Raw genomic sequence first — 25,193 nt, 5'->3', positions numbered from 1 at the left:
CAAATCTTCCAAAATCCGGATTTATAAGGAATACAGTATTGAAATTTGAACTTGTGTACCCTAGATCCTTAATCAGCAGGTCAAGGAGTACTCAAATGGAGGTTTTTAACAAAATGTTAATATTTTTCAGATTATGGCTTGAACTTTAAAGCATCTGTGACTGGAAAATCACCTTTTTCTTCCAGGAAAATTAATTACACATTAACATGCTATAAAAATTTTATTCTAAGATGTCTAAAATAAATAATATTCTTCTGGTACAAAAGACATCAAATTAATAAAGCAACATCTAGGGAACGTAAGAAAAGCATTTGTACATTCACACAAAAAATAAAGGCTTTTATAAAAAAGTAAAAGTTAGTTCTGGAACTGACAATTATTTGATGATTGATATGGATTCAAATATTCTGTGTACGGTAGATCTTTGTAACAGCTATCAAGATTTTTTTTTTAAGTGAGCAGTGTACATTGTTTAACAATCTTTCAAAAACAGAAATGACTGATTACATTTTATGACTGAATCCTCAGAAGAAATGGTACATCGGTAATGCCATATAGTATATCAAATGCTTCATTGCGAATAGTGTATGCCTTTTTCATTTACATAAACCAACACAATGAAATTTGTTTACCATAACTATTTTCTTCTCAATTAACTTAAATTTCTTTATAAAGAATACAGACAGTCCCCTAGTTATGAACGGGTTACGTTCCTGGACCCCATTCGTAGGTCATAAAGACGTTTACTCCATAGTTTAGGTTACGTTAAGTCACAGCCCCGACTACACAAAACAACAATAGTATCCCGTACATTATAAATAATGTATATGAAGTTATGTTAAACAATATGCAGTAATGTAAAAAATGGTATTTTAGTTTCAGATTTTTGTGATGAATATATTGGGATCCCAGTCATAAGTGCGGGCGTTCATAACTTGAGGACTGCCTCTACTAAGATATGGGGACAGCTTACTAACTTCAGGTTTAAGCACCATCAATAATGTACGTACTGTATATAACTTGTGATTCTACTGTTACTAATTGAATTCAACAGTTTAACTTTTCTCCACATGAGAAGAAATTAAGTTTACCATAAATTCAAATCAGATCAATTCCTAGTTACAGTATAAATAAACTGAATTCATTTTTACATCCTACTGAAATGCATTTATCTGAAGACTCTAGCTGTACTGCCCCCACACATTAACTACAACAATACACTATTCACAAGTATTTTACACGTCTTCTTAACAGGATGTTGCTATCAGGGAACATTATTATAACAATTGTAAATCCATAGAAGTAGTCTGTTATTGTTCTGACTGATGGATGATTGGCTGCCCTGAAGTGGTGAGAGAGTGAGGCCGAGCACGCACACATGCCCGCATGCATGCAGGCAGGCGAACACACAAACACACGCACTTGCAAGATGGTGTGAATTCATTATATACTTACCTGTATAACAACAACTGCCCAAAAATGTCAAATAGTTCTGCTTAGTATAACCTCCTGGAGATCACAATGGAAGGGTGAATTGGGAATAATATGTGATGTAAATTTTGTAGGTTCTTGATGACAGCAAAGGCGGGGGAGTGAGGAAAGCTGATAATAAATAGTAATGACTCCCAACGTGATATCCTGATTCTCCTCTTCTTCCTTTGTAAATATAGGTGAATGTGTTAAGTGTCTTCATAACAACAACATAAAAACCACAGAGAAGGACAGACACATCAGCAGGAATCTATTTTACCGAGGACACAACACATAAACCATTATAATATCAACGGTCTTTAAACAACATTCTATTCCAGCCTGAAATAAAGACGACACTTGAATTTGTGGTTATAATTATATCACTTACAACAGAGGAAATATAAATCATTATATACTAACTCACTTCACCATTAGTTTCTTTGTATTAGAGGAACACAAACTGCAAGAGAAATAACTTTCAGTAAGTCAGTAACTCAAACATGTGTTTCATTTTAAAACTGATTTACATTAAAAAACAACTTTATTTTTCTGTAAATTGCTCAGACTGTCAAACAATGAAATTAATAAACTACCAACTTCAAAAATAAATAAAAAATAATAATTTACAGAATATACAAATTATATTTACCTTCATTAGACAGTGAGCCTTTGTGTCTAAACCTACACCATATATATTTTTTCAGTTCAAATTTTTAACCCCACTTTCATAGCTTAAGATTACTTCTCTAAAGCTATGCCATTTATTATGACCACTTTATAATTATGAGATTACTGTATTACTTCACCTGTCGTGCCTCATCACTAAGTCATACCTAAGCTGAGAGACAGATAATTTCTGGACTTAATCTATTATTCCATGCAGGCCAGCGAGAATTTTTACTTCACTTAATTTTCTATCTTTACAAGCTTTATATAAACAAGGTAACTATTTGGATCTGAAACCCTCGGGATCACTTGTTGTTTTGAGGTTAACGTCGAGTTTTCTGTCACTTGTCGTCTTTAGTGGGTCTCTTATCGTCTTTGTCCCTGTTTTTGTCCTGAGCTTTATCTTGGGTGTGCTTCTCTGCGGGCATTTTAAAGCCAAGGGTAAACGGGAGACCTGCGGCTGCTGCGGCCCAACCCGCCTTTTCACTTCCTTTGGTTTCTGCCATTTTGCTGTAAAATAATTATGGAATTAAATGATGTCAAAAACTTTATTAAATTCCACTTAACAAATAAATTACTGTAATATTTTCGATAAAATAAAGTAAATAAACATTCTGTTGTAAGTAAACATGCTCAACAGCCTGTCAATGAATCCATATTAAAAAAATTTGAAAAACAAAATCAGGATCCATGATATTGCCTTTGTGAGTCTAATCTGAAGTACTGTACATTCAAACAGATTCATTATCATCAGGATAGTACACAGTTTATGAGCAGTTATAATGTACCAGACAGTGAAGAAGGTCTCTGTAACCAAATTATTGACAACGGCAATTGCTTTTCTACGAGTACTGCTTGAAATTCTTATCTTTCTCAAATTTTTTCCAATCAAATGATGTAGAGTACATTATATCTGTCACTTTCCTCACACATGAGTACTTTGCTCTTGCTGCCACATAAACTAAGAAAAATATCGGGTACTTTATCACTACCATATGACGACGTTACCTAAACATACATCCGAAAATCTAAAGTCAATTATGATTATTTCTGAGAGAGAATTGATGGACAGAAGGTGACCACACAGCCAGCTAAACCAACAATGTAATGTTTAAATATATGTGATAGTACTACATTCTTAACCTTCATATCATTCCATAAACAAAGCAACAGCAGTTTCCAAGGTACAATAAGCCAATACAATACAGTATCAAGTACTTCAATTCATTTATATATAAAAAAAAAAAATCAACTTTCTGGTTTTTATTGAGAAAATAATAAATTAGCATGCCTAGATATTGAAACCATCTTTAACACACTTGGAACAGGGTATGTATGAAAGTGCTGTATACTAAATAAAGGGCAACAGTACATACCACAAGCAAAGCAACACAAGAGTTACCTTGGCAGCCACTACCTAACATGCACAATATTCTCCTGAAGTTATATATTTATTGCAAGTTGCTGACTGGTTTTAAGGCAGTCAATTCAATAACTACACACACTTAAAAGTCTGTACTGCATCATCACTACTAATTTATTGGTACCGGCTTCCGAAATGCAGAGATGGAGAAAGTAAGATATAAACCAACGTGCAGAACAAATTGCTACTGGAAAAATACATTGACAGGGACCCGATGGAAGAGTACAGAGAAAAAATCATTACCAAGCCAGAGAATGAATGCCTGATGCCGATGGTACAATCGTGTGGATGTGGGATAAGATCTTAGCATGGCCTATGTACAATGTGGAGGAGGTGGATAATGCCAGCAAATGTCTCGGGTGTAGCCCACAATGCCACAGAATTGAGTGCATGAACAAGTGAGTGGGAGGAGACTCGTTTGTGAAAAGTGAGTGGAAGGATACTTGTTTGTGAAAAGTGAGTGGGTTAAGCGTAATATGTCGAGCGAGTGTGGGGTGTAACTGGGCATGAAGTTAAAAGATATTATGTACAAAGAAATGACAAGTAGCTAATAATCTTATATAAAAATAAAATTGTGTCTACAGAGTTTACAAGACAAACTTTGATCAACCTACAGTGATTTATCTGAAGATAAACCATATGAGGGTTCACCAATTTAGTGAGGGTCTCCTTGTGCCATCTTCCCCACAGCAAACAGCAGTACTGAAGAGGCCACCCACAATATGTTATGGTGAAGCAGCTCACATCAAAGAAGTCAAATCTTTAACATGCAGGGTCTCATAAACAGCCATTAAAGGTATTATTTGATTTTTTTTTAAAGAGAAAGAGGAATTAGAAATTGTTTGGAGTAATAGATTACTTACTTTACTGTTCTACACTAAGAGGGTTAAAAAATTCTGCAATGACAGGAGTTATCATTTACTACTGCAACTTGAAACATGCAACAAGCAGTTTTACCTTTACATACTAAGACTTTCATACCCAACAAGGCAATTACACACCTGAATTGTCTACCTATGGGTTGCATGAAACAAAAAGAACCTATGAAATGGGGCAACCAAACATATATATCATGATTACAAAGCTACACTTCACCATAAATTTTACATTTATCATTGAATGCCAATAAATTATGACAAGAAAATTCTGTACAACATTTATTTAAAAAAAAAAAAAACAATTTTGAAAAGTGAGGTGAGGAAATGTACTTCAATATGAAAGCCGTTTTAAAGCAACATATTTTTCCTCCTGGTAATAACAAGAAGAAATAGGGGACAAAACAGCCAAAGCTAAAAGAGAAAAAGAAAAAGAAAACATTTCAGCATGTGAGTCAGTCTTCCTGGACTCCCCAGTAGTCTGCTTAAGCTGGTGCATCAATTACTTCTTTCTGCAACAGTGTACACAGACAAGTGCATGTGAAACCTAAGTTTAGTGAGTCAACCACCGCAAGCTCAAATTCAATTGTGTGCACGTTTCATCTCCCACAAAAATTTGGAACTGTCAATTAGCCGCTGAGCCCTACAAAAAGAGGTATGTTGATTGACATAGGAGCAGTGTTGAGCTGATGGCTATGAGGTGGTAGTGATCTTACTTCATGCGTGCGATGAGCCTTGCAGTGTTGAGGGCGGGGATGCAAGGTACCTCTGTTCCGCCGTCGCTGACATAGCCGCTGGTGTTGTCGCTGCTGACGCCACTCTCCCCTTCTCCGGCTATTTGTCCTCCCGCTGACGCAGCTCCTCCAGCGGACGACGAAGTGGCGGTCGTTGCAGCCGACGCCCCCAGCGACTCTGGTTCTTCGGCTCCAGACAAGGGTCCCTCCTCGAGAGTCATATCAGACAGTGACACAGGATCCAATGACAGGTCACACATAGATGACTCACTCAAATCCTGGAATGTAAACACTAATATGGTACCCAACTTAAATCTTAACTAAGAACTACATAACCTGAGAGTAAATTAAACCCTGGTAGTATATTTTTGAAGTTCTTGTGAGGCTCTGCATATGTGAGTCTCTTTGGTGCTTCCATTACATCCCAGGAAGTTGGAAATGGAAGAATAAAAGAATATAAAACACAGGCCTTAATGACTTAGAGGGGAGTCAACTAACATACAGAAAACAGAACACATCTGGTTTCTCTTGATCTCAAATATCTCCTTTGGTCAGGAAGACATATCATGAAGGAAATTTTGATATGAAGAAGTATCCAATACACAGAGGAAACACACAAAGCACCTATAAATCTTGCTAATGATCAAATGATGCTTAATTTGATCCAGATTTTACACAGAACAGAGACCATGTGTGTATGTGTGTGTGTGTGTGTGTGTGTGTGTAAACCATAATACTGTAACATCAAACCTACATACATCTCAAGGTGTTGTCAGTAATGTGTTTTACCTGTACAGTCACCCACAAAAGACCTGTAGTTTGTACTGAATCATAAACCCCTGAGATTCACTCTTGAACCCGAAGCATTTATGGACAGAATACTGCATCAGTGTCTACGGCTTCGGGTCCACGAATCTGAATCTCGGGGTTCGTGGTTCAGGAGAGGCGACAGGACTTTTGAGAGTGACTGTGATTTGGAGGATACACAACAACATCCACACAACACTATTTCTCTCCCTTTTATACCATATATCAGTCCAGTGCCATCCATTTTACTGAATTATATCCACATTATAGGGAGTTACTATGTTATCTCAAGTATAAAATGTGACACAAACAATTTATTAAAAGATATAATAAATACAGTCTCTGGAAGCTTATCAAGCAGAAATCACAAAAATCTCTCGTGAACGTAAACAGAATCTCTCTTTACCTTATCGGCAACATTGGCGGCAGAATGCGCCTCTTTCTTGGCATCATCCGTCAAGTGGTGACCATAGAGTGAAGGCCGTGGGGCTAGTGGCGGCCGGTACCCACCTGCGAAATCACAAAAGTCTCCTGCAAATCTCCCATTACAGCTAACTTGGTGTAACACTGATGGGTCAATGAAAATAAAAAAGAAGATTTAATGAGTATTACTAATAAGTGTGGCTGGTTATCGAGGCGTAGGAATTAAGTTGCGAGATAAAATTACACCCTGGTAGTATATTTCTGTAGTTATCGTGAGGCTCTCTGCATACAAGAGTCTCTGGTGCTTCTATTCCATCCCAGGAAGTTGGAAATGGAATAATAATAATAATAATAATAATAATAATAATAATAATAATAAAAGAATATCGATAACAGGCAGCAATGACTTAAAAGGGGAGTCAACCAGAAAACATATCATGACATCACAAGAGGAGGAAAGCCCAGGTGAGATGCTCAATACCTTAAACCAATAATAACAAAGATCTAATAGTGTCATACACCTGCAGAGCGTGGTCTTAAAAGCTCCACCATATTGTAACACTTGACGAATTCAAGATGATCATTATGAGGAGTTTGAATCCAAGTAGATATTAATTCATGACGATTGTTTAGCTTCACCCTGAGATGATTCATGGTAAAGTTGTTGAAGCTACGTCAAACCTTTAGGACTGTAGGCCGTATACAAGGTGGAGTCTAACGATGGTCGCACGGACGAGGGTCGGATAAGCCATGATGACATAAGCTCAGCTCCACAAGGTTGCTGAGCTAAAAGAGGGAATTCAAATAAATGAAAATACTTAAGTATATTCACTGTATGTGGTTATGACGGGACTGGAACTGACACATCCATTGTCTGATGTATGTATACCACCTCCTGGGCCTGAGACTGCTCACCTACAGGAACTTAGTTTTCTCAGTGGAAACCCATCAACTAACAGACCACACACGCTGATAATGTTAAATTTTGATCAACCACAAGTGGATCATTGTTCATGGAAGTTTTTCTGACTGACATCCCTTGATAAATGTTAACTGCACCAGTATGTAAATTTTAAAATCTCTTGACCTGACAGTTTTTAAATAAGCCAAAAACCAAAGGCATCCTCAGGACCAACATAATCAATTGTGTCAGTGTCATTAGGTAGGAAGGATTACCAAACTGCGTGATATTAACTAACACTGCACTACAAACATGTGACAGGCACTGAAGGTTTCTTAAAATCAGTAAGTTGGCAAACCAGTAATCTTCCGAGTGAAGTTTTCTTTAAAAAACATTATTGGATATACCAAGAGACAAGTGACAGAGCAAAACAACAACTCACTCTTTAAAGGAGGACTGGAACTATTTAAAGGGTGTGGATGTTGTAGGTGACTAACAGGACGGTCGTGGTCAGGGATACCAGTGTGTGCCTGCAGTGACGATATGCCATTGTGTGACGGTAAGTTAGACTGCAGCAGTGTTGCCATGTCCAGCTGTAAGGTGTCCAACACACTCGAGGCAATGGGAAGAAGTGGCTTGCGAACCATCCGATTTGACTTGTGTCTTGAACCTGTCAATAGGAAAGGTGTGATTAATGCTACTGATCAGAAATTTTGAATAACTAAGACATCAATATACTGTACCCTTGTCTTATCATATAGAGATGGATATAAAATCGGCTGGTCTCTACTCCTCAAAGACGTGGCCTCATTATTTACCAAAGTGTTGTTGGTGAGTGGTCAACACTTTAGATACCAAGAGGGCCAAGTAAATAGAAATGATTGAGCAAAATTCTACTCAGTTATCAGTTAATCCTCATTTACAAGGCAGGAAAAGGTAGATTAACACCGAACCTCTGAACGCCAGTGAACAAGACCGTGATGACGAAGAACAACAACAACAAGCCACATCACTCACTTATGCCCCCCAGGCCGGGTTTACTCCAGGGTCTGCGGTGATCTGGTGCTCCCCGTCCCTGCATCTCTAATAGGTGAAGCAGCATCATTTCATCACCTTGGGGAGAACTTAGATCTGGCTGAATGCTGGTACAGGACGACAAATAAAAAATAAATTAATAAAGTTACACAGAGATATGTAAACTAAGGTATTATTGATTCACTGTCCTCTGTACATTGATAAGTGAAGGTGGTGTCTCATATATACGACCGACTCTTTGGATTTAGGATTAACTGAGAAAACCCGAGTACAAATCCCTAACCTTCCGACGGCTCCTAACTGTTCCGTGAGCGAGTCCAAGTCGGACAGAAAGCTGGAGCTGTGAGATCCGCTGTGGCTGAGGAGCGGTCCCTCGTGTAGGGCGGAGGCTTCGTGGAGGCTGGCCAGGAGGGAGGAGGCGGCCGAGTGCTCCACGTCGTTGTCTCCGCTCATTGTCTCGTCGTCAACGTCGTTTTCGTCGTTGCTGGCGTATTCGGCCGTGGCAATGCTGTGGTCAGGTCCTTCTTCTTGGTCATTCAACTCACCTTCACTTAGATCCTATAGAGATAATGAAATAAAAACGGGCAACTAATAACAATATTAATGACCAGTTATAAATAAATAAAAAAAATGCACAAGCCAGAAAAAATGGGATGACCAAGAAACATTAATTAGCACTGTATATGTTATTAAGGTGATAAACCAGAAGGATTATAAGCTGGCCTGGATAAAAGTTTTAAACATTAATACAAAACTTATGTGTTGCCATCATCTGCACTTACTTCAGTATCCGAAGAACTGGTCGACTGTCTTTCCGCTTCTAGTTCCACCGGCTCGACGCTTTTGTTGACGTGGTGGTTCCGCTGAGGCTTAGTCTGCGGTAGAGGATGAGGGTGGTGTGGGTGAGAATTTACAGGATTTGGCTTAGGGGAGGACGACTGGGGTCTCTCCACACGAGGAAAGCCGGCAGAGTTGCTGACGTTCTTGCTGCTGGACACCGAATTCCGGGAGAGCTCAATCGCTATTCTCTGTTGGAAAAGCCAAAACGGTTCCTAAGATCAGTGGTCGAGGGATGTTAACTTTTACTCTGTACAATTCCATACAAATATTTGCCAAAGGTCTTAAGACAAGTTATGTATACAATCTAGTTCAATACTCAGTGGCATCAAATTAGACTACAAATAATGTTTTAGCTTAGTGTGATGCCACTGTGGGTATACTGGGGAGACTATACCTCCTTTAAGTTATTTATTTGCTGGATATACTGGGCTTGAAGTGTCTGAAGCTGGTGAATATACCACAGTTGGTCCCGACACTTCTGGAAGAACGTTGGCGGCCTCACCTGGAACCTGCGTCAAGATAAAAAAGAACACATTCACGCAACAGAGAAAATATAAGCGTAAGAAATCCGTAATGTCTGTTCTTCCTCCACATGTATATTAACACGAAGGACCAAAAACACTTATGACAATTAACAAAGATATAAACTAATTCTCGGCCTCACCGGAGTATTAGCGTGTCTGTTTCTGTGTTGAGGTAACCTTCGTTGGCGAGGAGGTCGAGACGAAAGAATCTATTGTAGCCCCAACACTCTCCTACTTCAAAGTCCGAGGCAAACTCTCGAACGATATTTTTACTGGCGTCTCTTGATCCCTGGTGAATCATTTCCACTCTGTACTCGTATCTGCCGGAACAAACGGGAGACGAGAGAGAGTTATCGGTTATCAGATACAGCACGACCACATAGGCATTCTAATTACAGCGTACAGAGAGCTGGAAGAAACGGCATGTAACCACTCCTAGTACATCCTGATCACTCCTAGTACACCCTGACCACTCCTAGTTCACCCTGATCACTCCTAGTACACCCTGACCACTCCTAGTACACCCTGACCATTCCTAGTACACCCTGACCACTCCTAGTACACCCTGACCACTCCTAGAACTCCCTGATCACTCCTGGTACATCCTTCTAGTCTTCTTCTTGATTCTCCCTCCTCTCCCTTCTACCATCCACCTTTGATATAATTCGACACTTCTTCCAATCTCTCACTCCTTAGTATTACCAGAGAGAGAGAGAGAGAGAGAGAGAGAATAATTATAAGCAACAGAGGCAAGACTCGACGCAAACAAACTCAAGAACGGCTCACAGCTCATATGCTTACTTCGAAGTTTCAGGCAGACCAGCACTAAGTTCCAGGAATACCGACAGATAGTTACCCCTGACGACACCATTACCGTCGGGATAAACCTGGAAGACAAATTAAACAAATAAATAAAATAACAAAATAAACATGTCTCATTCATATCCTCAGTCTACATACAGTTCCAACGTCTTCTTGTATAATGTCTACTTTTCTCACAACCTTGCCATACCTTTAGTCTCCAGGAGAGGCCGTTGACGTGGAGGGGAGGGGAGTACACGGGGTCGGCCTTGTGTTGCAGCTGGGAGAAATTGTTCATGACGAAGGTACTGCTGTCATACTGTGGTACTATTTCACTGTAATAAAAGATAAATAAATAAATAATACTTCATTTATCCCATGATTAATAGCTTAGAGGTTTCCATCAACAGGCCATTAAGTTATTACACTGATGATGTGAAGAGACGAAGGCTTTTATGAACTGTCCCACACGTCTTTTTTTTTTTTGTGGTTCGGTAACTGTTAAAATATTACCCGTTCATTACGTAGATGTTCTTGAACCACGTACTATCGTTAGTTAAGTTACTGTTAGGATGGTTAGATATACTCTCTAAAAAGTATCTTGTAAGAGTTTTCCCTACAATAACTGTGAGAGGAAATTGCATTTACGTCTCACCTTTGGAAGTCTGCAGGTACGGGGGCGGTGACGAAGGAGGCCATAGGTTTTTTATTTACCGGGGCGATCATGGAATGGAGGTCTGGAGAGCGCTGGATCAATTCAGATCTGTAACAAGGCGACAAATGACCCTTTTATCACACCGACTCACAATTGTTACATTACAGGAAGTATTATACCTGTACTGTATATGATTGGTGGTGCTGGCTTATGTGAGGTCTTGAGGTCTTGTGGTGTGGGAGTCACTACCATGGCTGAACGCAACTATACACTCGACCATTCATGACCTAATTTTCAAGAGCTTCATAAATTTCACTTGACATAATTTTAAATACATGGCAAACTCTTACTTAGATGTGCAACTGATTTGACCCCTTACTTACAACAGGTGTGCAGCCGATTTGAACCCTTACATAGAACGGGTGAACAGCTGATTTGAACCCTTACTTGGAACAGGTGTGCAGCTGATGTTCAATCTCCTGCAACAGAGATTCCAGCTGCTCCGTTTCCTGCGTTAAGGAGTTTTTTTGACCCATTAGTGTGAGCAACTTCGACTTGAGCTGGGAGTCAAGTCGAGCGATCATCAATTCTACAGCATTGCGAATTTCCCGTACTCTCTCGTCCTTTGCGGCTCGAACAGACTCCACGTTTCTCTCCTGCAACAGCGAGGAAAACACAACGCTCTTACACCTTCCTCAGAAACAGATCCCTTACACGGTATAATGTCATCAAAGCAACTTATAATACACGTAACAGCTTTAATGAAACGTGGGAAACATTAGATAACAACTACAGTACAGTATAAGATGCCTGCTCTAACAATTGAGGCAAAGAACCAATGAAGGACAAGTGTCAATATGCTTGAAAACAATAAATACGATGTCTTTCACCAGTATAGCTTAGACCTACACTAACAATGCTCTAATCTGCCACTTAAATCACTACAATAACTTCACTGGTTCCCAAGTTATGGTAATTTCAAGGTTTGTCAACTTTTAACTGTATTTTTCTCTGTTTTTCATTCACAGGCTTGTCCTAATTCAGTTCTGTGAGCCTCAATAACAGAAACATTGTCATATGTACAACCACAGTCTCATGGAGCAAATATGCTGTACGTGTAACGCTCAACTAAGACTCAATGCCAGGGAGACTAAGGCTAATTATAAACCTATACTGTATTGTTCTGTACTTGGTAAATCATAGTCAGTAAAATCTAGATACTAATACTGAAGGTCATCAATGCTACGAACGGCATAAAGATCAAATTCCGTAATTCAAAACAAACACCCACATCCCATTTCATTTTACGGGTTAAATCTAGCGTCACTGACCACTTCCTGCACCAGAGAGACCAGCTCGTGCAGTCTCCGTCTTAGCTGGAGCACTTCCTCTCTGATTTGTGTTATGTGTTGTTCATACACCTCCTCCAAGGGCTTGAAGGTGTGGCCTGAGTGCGTGCCACCCCACAGCGCACACTGGTGACAGATGCATTTCCCACACGTCCAGCAATACACGCTTAATTTTTCCTGGTGGCGTTCACATCTGCACAGAAAACATGAGTTGGATTATGTAAAAAAAAAACTCTCCAATGTTCCTGAATCTTTAAAATAAAATGAAGTCAGAGGATTCCTTAACCTTTACAGTTTATATATTTACTGTATACTAAGTTGAATCCTGTAGGTACACAAACACTCCAAAAAATATCTTTACGATTTTGTGCTAGACAATATGACACAATGGATGAAGGATTTTGACAACCCTACCAAAACAACAGAAATGGCAGTGTTCATTTTGAAATCTATTGGACCCCTGTAAAGATCCTTTTTAAAGTGTATTGTGTACATATATACTGTATAGTCCTGGTGAAGAGAAGGACATAAAACTTACTTGTCTTTATCTGTGTCAGGAGGTGGAGGTCTGACCCCCGCCTGCTGTAGTGTGTCTAACTGCTGGGTGACTTCCTCCACCCAGCGGCAGTTGACCAGCTCGTGTAGGTGCAGGTTGGCCCGGCAGTGCGGACACTGGGGCCGCTGTTCCGTCAGCCAGCGTCGAATACAGAGGTAACAGCACAACTTGGAGCAGTGTGGGCACAGGTGGGCATCCTGAAGCTTCTCCATGCAGATGAAGCAGCGAAACACCTCAGCCAGGCTCTGTGGGCACCAATACCAACTTAATAAAACACATACACTACAGTACAACACTTAATACATACATACTAACTGCCATATACTGTATATATTAAAGCAACAACGAATTTTTACTCTCAATAAATTAAAATCATAACACCAGCACAAAACACAAGTTACTGTATTACCATTGGTTAAGAGAACATACTGTATATTCTTGAAGCATTTATACCTCACACAGTTAGGGACAATAAACCCCACAACCCAAAACATTACAGTAGTAAATTAACGCCATTTTATTAAGTCTACACATTGTTCTCCTTCTGTAGCCCCCCCCCCCCGGCATCCAACCTCCCCTCCTCTCTACCTTCAACATTCCTCCCCATCCCCAACATTATCCCCACCCCCCACCCCCACCACCTCCCCACCCCTCCAAATACTATCACTCCTTCAGGTTTTGTCTGAAAGGAAGAGAGAAATACTAAGAGAAGGGAGAAAGAAGAATGGTGGGGAGAGGAAGGGAGTAAAGACGGTGTGGGGGAGGGGAAGAAGGTACAGGGGTAAGGGGGAGATAAGGTAAGGAGGGGGAGAGTAGACAGAATCGTCACCTTTGAACGGATGAACACAAGTGCTTCTCCACCACACACACACACACACACTTAACTCAGGTTAATTAGATCTTGGATATTGTACTTAGTTCATAAACCACTTGACTCTTGATATTAGGATCACCTGAACATGAGGCGTGTGGAAGGAGGCGTGTGACCAGCCTTGGTGGTATAAACGTGGAGGTAATGGTGTTAAAGGGGGAAAAACAATAAAACACACAATCTTATCACATTATAAACTCCCTCCATCCTTCAATGTAATCATCAACACATCCGCACACTCCCTCCATCAAGCGGCTGTCACCACTACAGGTAACACATTATACTTGTAGCTGGATTACCTGTGGGTTACCTGTGTGTGACTAATGAATTGCATGTATTCGTCACTGTTTTTGGTGTGATAGTGTTTGTAAAAATTATTATCACGATTATTATTATTGTTATTATTATTATTATTACTATTATTATTATTATGAAAGCATTAAGGCAGCCCAGTGTTCATATATCAACAGTGACTCCTAACTGTGTGTGTGTGTGGCGAAGTGAGGTGAACGAAACGGTCCGCCAGGCGTTGATGATTGCCAACACTGACTTTGTTTACATCCCCACGCGCCATCCACCACGAACCGACAGACATACATTCACACATAAAGAAGAGACCACACTACCACACCACCCATCACTACCACACCACCCCTCACTACCACCCCTCACTACCACACCACCCCCTCACTACCACACCACCCATCACTACAACACCACCCATCACTACCACACCACCCATCACTACCACACCACCCCTCACTACCACACCACCCATCACTACCACACCACCCCTCACTACACACCACCCCCTCACTACACACACCTCACTACCCACACCACCATCCTACCACCACCCCTCACTACCACACCACCCATCACTACCCTACCCATCACTACCATACCACCCCCTCACTACCACACCACCCCTCCTCCACACCACCCCCTCACTACCCACACCACCCCCTCACTACCACACCACCCCTCACTACCACACCACCCATCACTACCCACACCACCCCTCACTACACCCCCCCCCCTCACCCCACCACCCACCCACCCCTCACTACCCACACCACCCATCCTTTCTACCTACCCCTCACTACCACACCACCCTCTCACACCACCCTGCACCACCACCCATCACTACCACACCACCCATCACTACACCACCCATCACTACACCACCATCACCCACCCCTCACTACCACACCACCCATCACTACCACACCACCCCTCACTACCACACCACCCATCACTACCACACCACCCATCACTACCACACCACCTCTCACTACCACACCACCCATCACTTTCACCACACCACCCATCCACTACACACCACCCATCACTACCACACCACCCCACATCACTACCACACCACCCCTCACTACCACACCACACCCCATCACTACCACACCACACCCCTCACTACCACACCACCCATCACTACACCACCCATCACTACCACCACCCCTCACTACCACACCACCCCCTCACTACCCACACCACCATCACTACCACACCCACCACACAGGTACACATTGAGTAACAGAGGAGCTCTTATACACACAGGTGAAAGTATTCTGTTACATCCTTATCAATATCGATAATGACATGACAACCATCACCTGAATACCTGGCCAGTCATGTCATGTTCACGATACGTCACACCCCCCCACACCTTGTTATTCCTGCAGGTAGATAATGAGGACAGGTAGATAATGAGGACAGGTAGATAATGAGGACAGGTATACATGACAGGTAGATAATGAGAACGGCCAACACACCTGTATAAGAAACAAGGTATGAATGTATGTAGACGAGCGTACAGTGAACACCAGGTGAGGGTGGATGGTACCTGGAGAGGCTATTATACTGTATATACCCCCATACATACATACACACACACACATACACACATACATACAACACGACACCACCTCTCTCTCTCTCTCTCTCTCTCTCTCTCTCTCTCTCTCTCTCTCTCTCACAGGTGATGGACTGCACCTGCTACAGTGACCAGCAATCCAGCAGAGGCAGCAGGCGAGACAACACACTCTTAACCACACATCCAGGTGAGAAGAAGCGTGTGTTGTGCAGGCTGTGATTCCTGCCCCTCCTCTTCTCCTCCTCCATACACACACACACACACACACACACACACACACACACACACACACACACACACACACACACACACACACCAAAATGTTAACAGTATTACATAATGACTTTAAAAGAGAAAAACACAAACGCGTTCCACTCCCATGTCATAGTGCATCCAGTGATGCAGCACCATGACTCCACCAGCACTACACTACTACACTTCACACTACACTATACACTACACTCATATTTTCACTGAAATTTAATTCATCACACACACACACACACACACAGGTAACCAACCGAGGATGAACTAATTAAGAACTTTCACTTAGGACAGGGAAGGGAGGAGGATGGAAAGAGGGGAAAGAGGGGGGAGAGAAATATACTTGTAGCAGTACTTGATGGACGGTGGGGTGGGGTGGAGGTGAGGTAGGGGTGGTGGAGGTGAGGTGGGGGTGGGGTGGGGGTGGAGGTGGGGAGGTTGGCGTGAGGGTGGGGTGGGAGTGGGGGATGTGGGTAGGTGGGGGGTGAGTAGGGGGAGTGGGGGGTGGGGGGTGGGCAAGGGTGAGACAATGTTTTAAGTGACGCTCTGGAGGTCTTGTTTAGTGTTATATGATGGGCGTTACCTCGACTCTGTGTGATATAATAAAAGGAAGAGAGACAATGGTGACAAACTTACCTTCCCGCCCACACACAGCGCCATAATACACCTGGCGGTCACCTGGTGTACTAATTACCTGGCGGTCACCTGGTGTACTAATTACCTGGCGGTCACCTGGTGTACTAATTACCAAGGTATACGAACAAGAAAGTCATGATCATTTTAAAGGAGGAATAAAGTAACAGGAAGTATATAGTGGCGGGGATATATAGTGGTAATTATGGTGTTATGGCTGAGTAACATCCCTGAGTAGAGCAAAGGTAAGATGGGCGTGTGGGCGTGAGAAGTGGGTGGGTGAAAAGGAGTTTATGAAGGCCTAAAGTAACACACACACACACACACACACACACACACACACACACACACAGCCTATCACCACCACCTGGCTGATAAAGATATATCACCAGATTATAATGATTGGTTGGGTTGCATGTGTGTGTTATCTGATGACTCCTATTGGTCGGCTAACACCCCCACCTTTTGTAGTCTCATCTTGTCTACTTCATTATCCTCCTCTACTGCTGTTGTTCTTTTTTTTCTCTTCCTCTCTTTCTTTTTTCCTCTTCTTCCTCCTCCTCCCTCCTCCTCCTCCTCCTCCTCCTCCCACCGATCCACCAGTAATGACAAGTTTGGTTATGGCTTGGTGGAGTAACAACTTAAAACCCCATCCACAGAATTATCGTGTACACATGGTTGGTGTGTGTGTGTGTGTGCTGGAGAAACCTATACAACACACATTGCCCCAGACAGTTAGCAACACCACACACTCCGTGCGTGTGGGAGTCTGGAAGCGTGATCACACCCCTCCTTCCTCAGCCCCCCCCTCTCTCTACACCCCCCAGGAAGGACTTACATCACTATCAACAGCGCAGAGACTAATTAGTTTACCTGTAACACCTAAGAGCAAGTAACACAATCATGCCCCCCTCCTTCCCCTTCCTACACCCCCTCCCTCCCTAACCCCCACCCCCCCTCCCTCATGTGGGCGGGCCAGTTCACAGCAACCACGCCCCAACAACATCCACACTGGCCTACTTAACCTTCTTACAAGTTCTCAAACCCACAACATTACAACACACACACACACACACACACACACACACACACACACACACACACACACACACAACACCACACACACACACACACACACACACACACACACACTCTCTCCGGAGGTAGAAGCCAGGTAACCGCAGTTGAGGGAGGGAGGGAGGGAGGGAGGGAGGGAGGGTGCACCAGTGACACACACACACATACTCATATCATTACCCTCAACACACACACTGTAAGTCATATTCTTCAGGTCACCCCCCATAGAGTATAGTGAAGATGACAAGACCCAGAGAAATATTCACAGCCCCCGCGTCACTTTCTCCAGGGGTGGCACTGAGGGGTGGCACTGAGAGGGGTGGCACTGAGGGTAACTAGAGGGTGGCACTGAGAGGGGGTCAAGCTAGTGCCACAACTGGTGTCATCATCATCATCCCCTCTGTGTGACTCCCTACATTTACTATCTTTGAGGTGTTGATAGTGACACCTGCCTGCACTCCGTAACACACACACACACACACACACACACACACACACACACACACACACACACACACACACACACACACACACACACACACACCAGCAGAGTCGTGTGTGTGTGTACTGAAACCATGTTAATGTTGAAAACTTGCATTCTGCCTCCTGCCCCCCCTCCCTACCAATGGCCAGCAGTGGTGGACGATGGTGGGCCACATGTGTTATAAAGCGTGGCCATGGCTCTCACGAAATTACCACAATACTCTGTTTCTTCTTGTTCTTCAAGTTGCCACCTCGTGTGTGTGTGTGAGCAGCTGACCTCTCTTGACTCCCATAATTCCTCAGGTCAAGGCGTGCTGGTGGTAGAGTGGTACCGCTCTTGCCTTCACCAAGCGAGATGTCACGGGTTCGATTCCCGGGCCGGTGGAAGTTGTTTGGACTTACTTCCTAGCCCCCATTAGTCCCTGTTCACCTAGCAGTACAGTAGGTACCTGGTGTAAGTCGAAAGTTGCGAATTCAGTATTCAGGACAAGTTGTTGGAGCTTTATACTTGATGACATAAACCACTCTTCAGGCTTCTACGCCCTTAACTCGTGAGACATAAAGGCAGCATGAACTCAGCATGCTTCCCTGTTGGGCGCTGTAAACCTTCTGCGCTTCACCTTACACAAGGATGTAGGGGGCAGTATGCACAAAAAAAGCGTGACTCTACCCCCCAACACCTTTTGCCTCCTACCTCCTTACTTTCCTCCTACACCCCTCCACAAACCACCAGCTTCCTCTACACACACTTGCCACTAACTACTTCCTCGTCAGTGTCCCATCTTAACAGGCACTTCCTGCAATTGGGAGTTTTAACACTAAAGATCCTTCCTGTGTTGTCACTGTCCTGGTGGTGGTGATAGTGGTGGTGTGGGAGAGAGGAAGGGAGGAATGAAGGAGGGAGTGGGGGAGAAGAGCTGGAGGTATGAAGGATGGAGATGAGGGAGGGAGGGAGAGGCCAAGAGGTATTTGGTATACGTCTGACCACCAACACCTCACGTTCATCCCTGAGGCAAATGACCTGTACCTTGTATCACCCACCACCACACAACTCACCAACAGGTAACAACACAATCAGATCACTATATTCACCCTGCAGTCACGATGCTGAAGAACGCCAAGTACAGTGTCGCATCATCAAAGTACAGTGCAGCATTACAGTGAACCTCCCTCCCCCCAGCTAACAGTATCACCTCCCCCCTCTCTCTCTCTCTCAGCTTGCCGGGTCGGCCTTCCACAAACACCTAACAAATGTAATTCACTTATCAACGTCTGTGTGTGTGTGTGTGTGTGTGTGTGTGTGTGTGTAGACGAGCTCTCTCCACCGCCCACCAAAACAGTAACAATGCTGCTGGTACCATCTCGACAGTACGCCCCCCTCACTGATCAATAAACTCTCTCTCACTTTCTCTCACTCACTCTCTCACTTTCTCTCACTCTCTCTCTCTCTCAGTACCTACCTCCTGTACGTGTATCACCTTGGAGGGTCTGTTGCTGTACACATACTTCATCCTGGTGGTGCTGGGCCCTTACCCACCCGAACACTCACGCCCATCTTGGTTCAGCCTTCTGCAGCACAACGCCCACTTGCTATACCGCTCCTGGGCCTTGGACACTATATACCCGCTCGTGGGGCCTTGGACACTATACCCGCTCGTGTGAGCCTTGGACACTATATACCCGCTCTGGGGGCCTTGGACACTATATACCCGCTCCTGGGGCCTTGGACACTATATACCCGCTCGTGGGGCCTTGGACACTATATACCCGCTCCTGGGGCCTGGACACTTATATACCCGCTCCGGGGCCTTGGACACTATATACCCGCTCCTGGGCCTTGGACACTATATACCCGCTCTGGGGCCTTGACACTATATACCCGCTCCTGGGGGCCTTGGACACTATATACCCGCTCGTGGGGCCTTGGACACTATATACCCGCTCGTGGGCCTTGGACACCTATATACCCGCTCGTGGGGCCTTGGACACTATATACCCGCTCGTGGGGCCTTGAACTATATACCCGCTCGTGGCCTTGGACACTATATACCCGCTGGGGCCTTGGACACTATACCTGATCCTGGGGCCTGGACACTATATACCCGCTCTGGGGCCTGACATATACCCACTCGTGGGGCCTTGGACATATACCCGCTCGTGGGGCCTTGGACACAACACTACGGACGTCAACACTGCTCTTATCCTGACGCATCAATACACCACAAAACACATCCCTCGTTTTTCTCTGTTTTTCTTCTGGTATTAAAACGAAGGCTTGGTGTTTTATTTTTCACTCGTTTGTCTATGCGCGCGCGTGTGTGTGTGTGTGTTAATTAGGGAGCCTCACTTGTAGCCCCTCTGGATAAGTACCGCTTGGAAATTGAAGTCTCCCTCTCTCTCTGTCTCTCTTTCCTACCCTACCAAAAGTCTCTATTAGGACGAGATCACCACCACCACATCATCACTATCACCACTTTTCTTTTTCAATCTTCTTGGTATTTGTGTGGTGACAGTGTAGACCAGGGGAGGAAGGAGGGAGTATAGAGGTGGTCAGTAGTAGTGGCGGAAGACCAGAGCACCAGCACGTCTTGCCTCTCTGCCGTCACGAGAAACACTGAGACTGAGAGAGAGAAGACGGGCTAAGAAAACGTTCACCACCACCACCTCCTCCTTCACCCTCCTCCTTCACCCTCCTCCTCCACCACCTCTTCCTTCACCCTCCCTCCTCGTCACTCAACACAGACAGATGGTAGTGGTGGGTTAAGGGTGACGCGGCGTGACACATCCCAAGCTCACGTCACGCCTCCGTCTCTCCGTCACGCCGAAATTATAGTTATATGTTACTAATGAGAGCGTTACTTACACACACACACACACACATTCTTCCTTCTTCCTCTCCCCAAGTGTGCGTGCGTGCGTGCGTGTGTGCGTGTGTGTGTCATTACCTGCCAATAATTTATGAGGTCTGGTACTCACCTGTGGGGTCTACCTGCCCCTAATGCCCCGTTCATTACCTCCCGTCTCACTCACCTGTAAACAAACAGGGTTATTATAACGCTATCTGGATGCAAGTAGAAGTAACCCCCCCCCTCTCTCCTCTCTCTCTCTCTCTAGCATCGGGAGAGGGGAGAGGGAAGGGAGACAACTGATGGTCATACGGGGAGAGGAGGGAGGGGGAGGAGAGGGGGGGAGGGAAACGGTGAGGATAGTTAATATGATAAATATGATTACTAGCTCCCCACCACCTCACCCACTGCCCTATCTTCCTCGTGTGGGCGTGGTGGGTGGTTGTACCCTCTAGGCGTGGGCGTAGGTAACTTATGCTGTCACCTCCCCCCTCACACCTGATCCCGGCTACGTGTGGTGAGGATGAGGCTCTCACCACACACAGACCGACAGACACACACACAGACCGACAGACACACCAGAACCGACAGACACACACACAGACCGACAAACACACACACACAGACCGACAGACACACACACACACAGACAGACAGACACACACACAGACCGACAGACACACACACACACACCGACAGACACACACAGACCGACAGACACCAAGACACACACACACACACACACCGACAGACTAATGCATTTTTCCTTTTTGGATTTTTTTATCACGATAATAATACCTTTGTGTGAAGGAAGGAAGGAAAAGAAGGAAGGAAAGGAAGGAAGGAAGGAAGGAAGAAAAAGAAGGAAGGAAGGAAGGAAGGAAGGAAGGAAGGAAGGAAGGAAGGAAGATGGTGTCAGGTCCCAATGTAAATGAACTTGCATAAGGTAAACAAAACACACACACACACACACACACACACACACACACAAAACACATTTTCCACCACACCTGCCTTGGGTCTATCTGCAAGGTGTGTACATGAACAGGTATGGCTAGCCAACACCTGTGTACCCCCCGCCACATATGTTACCTACAGGTGTTCAAACATTCCCTGAGCCTCCATCACTGTATCACAATCACGTGACTCTTATGGTGGTAGTGGTAGGTGTGGTAGTATGGTGACAGTATGGTGGTAGTATGGTGACAGTGTGGTGGTAGTATGGTGACAGTATGGTGACACGAAAGTTAATATCGTGAGAAAATTGACAAATGGCATTATAACTCTCTCTCTCTCTCTCTCCTCTCTCTCTCTCTCTGGAGTAGCAACTGAGGAGGGAGGAGTGTCATGTGATATACATTAAACACAGCCTCTACTCTGCCACGCCCTCCCCGTACCGCCCACACTAATGTGAAACGACCCCCACCATCCTCAAAACACACACACACACACACACACACACACACACACACACACACACACACACACACACACACACACACACACACACACACACACACACACACACACACACACACACACACACACACACACACACACACACACACACACACACACACACACACACACACACACACACACACACACACACACACACACACACACACACACACACACACACACACACACACACACACACACACACACACACACACACACACACAAGTACCTAGCAATAAGTCATCTATCGACATAAATGAAGAAGAGAGAAGTGAAGGAAGGACGATAACAGTACAAGAGACAAGTGTGTGTGTGTGTGTGTGTGTGTGTGTGTAGCTCCCCCCTCTTCCTCCAATACCCCCTTTAACTCCCCCTAACCTCACCTCTCTTCCTCCTCCTTACCTCACCCTCCTCCTCCTCCCCTTACCTCACCTCTCCTCCCCTTACTCACCCCCCCTTACCTCCACCTCACCTCCTCCTCCCCTTATCTCACCTCTCCTCCTCCTCCCTTACCTCACCCCCCTTACCTCACCTCTCCTCCTCCCCTAACGTGTCCCTAACCTAACCAGTCCCCATAATACACACTCTTAACCCAGCCAAACACGAGCCGCTCAGGTGAGGCTTCTTACCTGGTCTGTGGGTCCCGTAATGAGATAAGGGACGGGTGAAGGCAGACCAGGTAGACGTGCCCACTTTCCTTCACTGTCAAGATATCCTTCCCTTTCTCCTTCACTGTCAAGACCTCCTTCTCTCCCTTCACTGTCAAGACCTCCTTCCCTCCCTCCTTCACTGTCAAGACCTCCTTCCCTCCCTTCTTCACTGTCAAGACCTCCTTCTCTCCCTCTCACTGTCAAGACCTCCTACCCTCCCTCCTTCCCTGTCAAGACCTCCTACCCTCCCTCCTTCCCTGTCAAGACCTCCTTCTCTCCCTCCTTTTCTCAGACCTCCTTCTCTCCCTCCTTCACTGTCAAGACCTTCCTTCACTCCCTCCTTCCTGTCAAGACCTCCTTCTCTCCCTCCTTCACTGTCAAGACCTTCCTCCTCCTTCCTCACTGACAGAGGTGTAGTGGGCGGAGGGAGGGAGGAGTAGTGCCTGTATAATTAAGAATGTGTTATCACCACGACCCAGCCTGACCCTAACCTAACCTAACCTAACCTAACCAAATCTAACTCAACCTAACCTAACCTAACCAAATCTAACTCAACCTAACCTAACCTAACCAAATCAAACTCAACCTAACCTAACCTACACAGGACATCAACAACAACACACCTGGTCAGTGCCCTGCTACCACTATTACTACAATTATCATCCCTACCACCACTATTACTGCCACCCCCACCACCATCACTACCACTATCCACCCCGACAACCACCACCACCACAATTCGTTTCTTGTGAGCTAGAGACCCTAAGAGTGGCGTTAGTAGTGGTGGTGGTAATGGTGGTAGTAGTGGTAGTAGTGGTGGTGGTAGTGGTAGTGGTGGTGGTGGTGGTGGTGGTAGTGGTGGTGGTGGTGGTGTGGTGGTGGTGGTGGTGGTAGTGGTAACGGTGGGGTAGTGGTGGTAGTGGTGTAGTGGTGGTGGTGGTAGTAGTGGTGGTGGTAGTAGTGGTGGTGGTAGTAGTGGTGGTGGTAGTAGTGGTGGTGGTCGTGGGGTGGTGGTGGTGGTAGTGGTAATGGTGGTAGTGGTAATGGTGGTGGTGGTAATGGTGGTGGTAAAGGTGGTGGTGGTAGTGGTAATGGTGGTGGTGGTGGTGGTAGTGGTGATGGTTCGGACATCATTACTGACCCAGAGAAGGTCAGGTAAGGTTAAAGTGGCAGAGAACCAACTGACTGACTGACTGACTGAGTAACTAACTAACTGACTGACTGACAAGAATTACCTCTACCCTCCCTCACCCTCCCTCACCCCCTCCCTCCTACCCTCCTCACCCCCCCTCCTCCCCACCCATTGCTATGAGACCAGCACTTACTGCATCCGGGTCCACACTCACTCCTCCTCTGTATGTTCACCAGCCAACAGCAGAGGAAGAAGGAGGAAGAGAAGAAGAAGGAAAGAGGAAGAAGAAGAGGAAGAAGAAGAGGAAGTAGAAGAGGAAGAGGAGGAGGAGAAAAGAACGAAGAAGAAGAAGACGAGAAGAAGACGAAGAAGAGAAGAAGAAGAAGAAGAAGGAAGGAGGAGGAGGAAAAGGATGAGGAAAGAGAGGAGGAGTTGGAGAAAGGAGAGAGAAGGCAGGACAAGTCATGGTAGTTAGTTATTAATTAGTAAGAGACCACCCACCCCACCGCCCACCTCACCGCCCAGCCCACTACACAACCCACTACCACTCTACCACCCCACCACACAACCCACTACCACACTACCCCACCCACCCCACCGCCAGCCTCCCACCCACTACACAACCAACTACCCAACCCACTACCACACCCAACCCACCCCACCGCTCAGCCACCCACCCGCCCACCCCCACCACAACCCACTACCACCGCCCACACAAGTCGGTAGACCTCCAACTTTAAGCGTACATTTGTGTTTGGAAGGTCCGGGGCGGGTTGTGTGAGTGCCAGAACGACGACACACACACACACACACACACACACAC

The 25,193-nt window shown here is 44.8% G+C and overlaps 1 protein-coding gene across 9 annotated transcripts; it reads right to left on the bottom strand.

Moving 5' to 3' along the window:
• Positions 1 to 201: 201 nt before the first annotated feature.
• LOC121873668 (E3 ubiquitin-protein ligase TRIM37-like) lies at positions 202 to 21,275 on the bottom strand. 9 transcript variants are annotated; one of them, XM_042377332.1, is made up of 18 exons: positions 21,258 to 21,275; positions 13,045 to 13,307; positions 12,489 to 12,699; positions 11,605 to 11,813; positions 11,158 to 11,265; positions 10,714 to 10,837; positions 10,503 to 10,588; positions 9,842 to 10,021; positions 9,572 to 9,686; positions 9,120 to 9,365; positions 8,621 to 8,895; positions 8,320 to 8,444; positions 7,745 to 7,972; positions 7,083 to 7,187; positions 6,385 to 6,545; positions 5,204 to 5,449; positions 4,177 to 4,264; positions 202 to 2,649 (listed from the first exon to the last, which is right to left on the bottom strand). In XM_042377332.1, exons 2-18 carry the CDS (start codon positions 13,272 to 13,274, stop codon positions 2,420 to 2,422), a joined length of 2,967 nt encoding a protein of 988 aa, XP_042233266.1. In that variant the 5' UTR covers positions 13,275 to 13,307; positions 21,258 to 21,275; the 3' UTR covers positions 202 to 2,419. The 9 variants fall into 9 exon arrangements, with proteins under 9 accessions (XP_042233266.1, XP_042233263.1, XP_042233265.1 ...); XM_042377329.1 differs by lacking the exon at positions 21,258 to 21,275 and adding an exon at positions 19,742 to 19,907; XM_042377331.1 differs by lacking the exons at positions 4,177 to 4,264; positions 21,258 to 21,275 and adding exons at positions 4,564 to 4,576; positions 19,742 to 19,906.
• Between the last annotated feature and the right edge of the window lie 3,918 nt (positions 21,276 to 25,193).

Source organism: Homarus americanus, unplaced genomic scaffold (genome assembly GCF_018991925.1).
Source record: "Homarus americanus isolate GMGI-L3 unplaced genomic scaffold, GMGI_Hamer_2.0 scaffold43895, whole genome shotgun sequence".
Lineage (NCBI taxonomy): Eukaryota > Metazoa > Arthropoda > Malacostraca > Decapoda > Nephropidae > Homarus > Homarus americanus.
This window is presented reverse-complemented; position numbering and strand designations above follow the sequence as displayed.

What these genes read in the sequence shown, in the direction of transcription:
- LOC121873668 (XM_042377329.1), bottom strand. Translation starts at nt 19,792, where the DNA reads ATGAAGTATGTGTACAGCAACAGACCCTCCAAGGTGATACACGTACAG. An exon ending in AGGTGATACACGTACAGGAG is followed by an intron (nt 13,308 to 19,741) that starts GTAGGTACTGAG and finishes TGGTGCCCACAG; the next exon opens with AGCCTGGCTGAGGTGTTTCG. An exon ending in ACCCGGCCTGGGGGGCATAA is followed by an intron (nt 7,973 to 8,319) that starts GTGAGTGATGTG and finishes TCCTATTGACAG; the next exon opens with GTTCAAGACACAAGTCAAAT.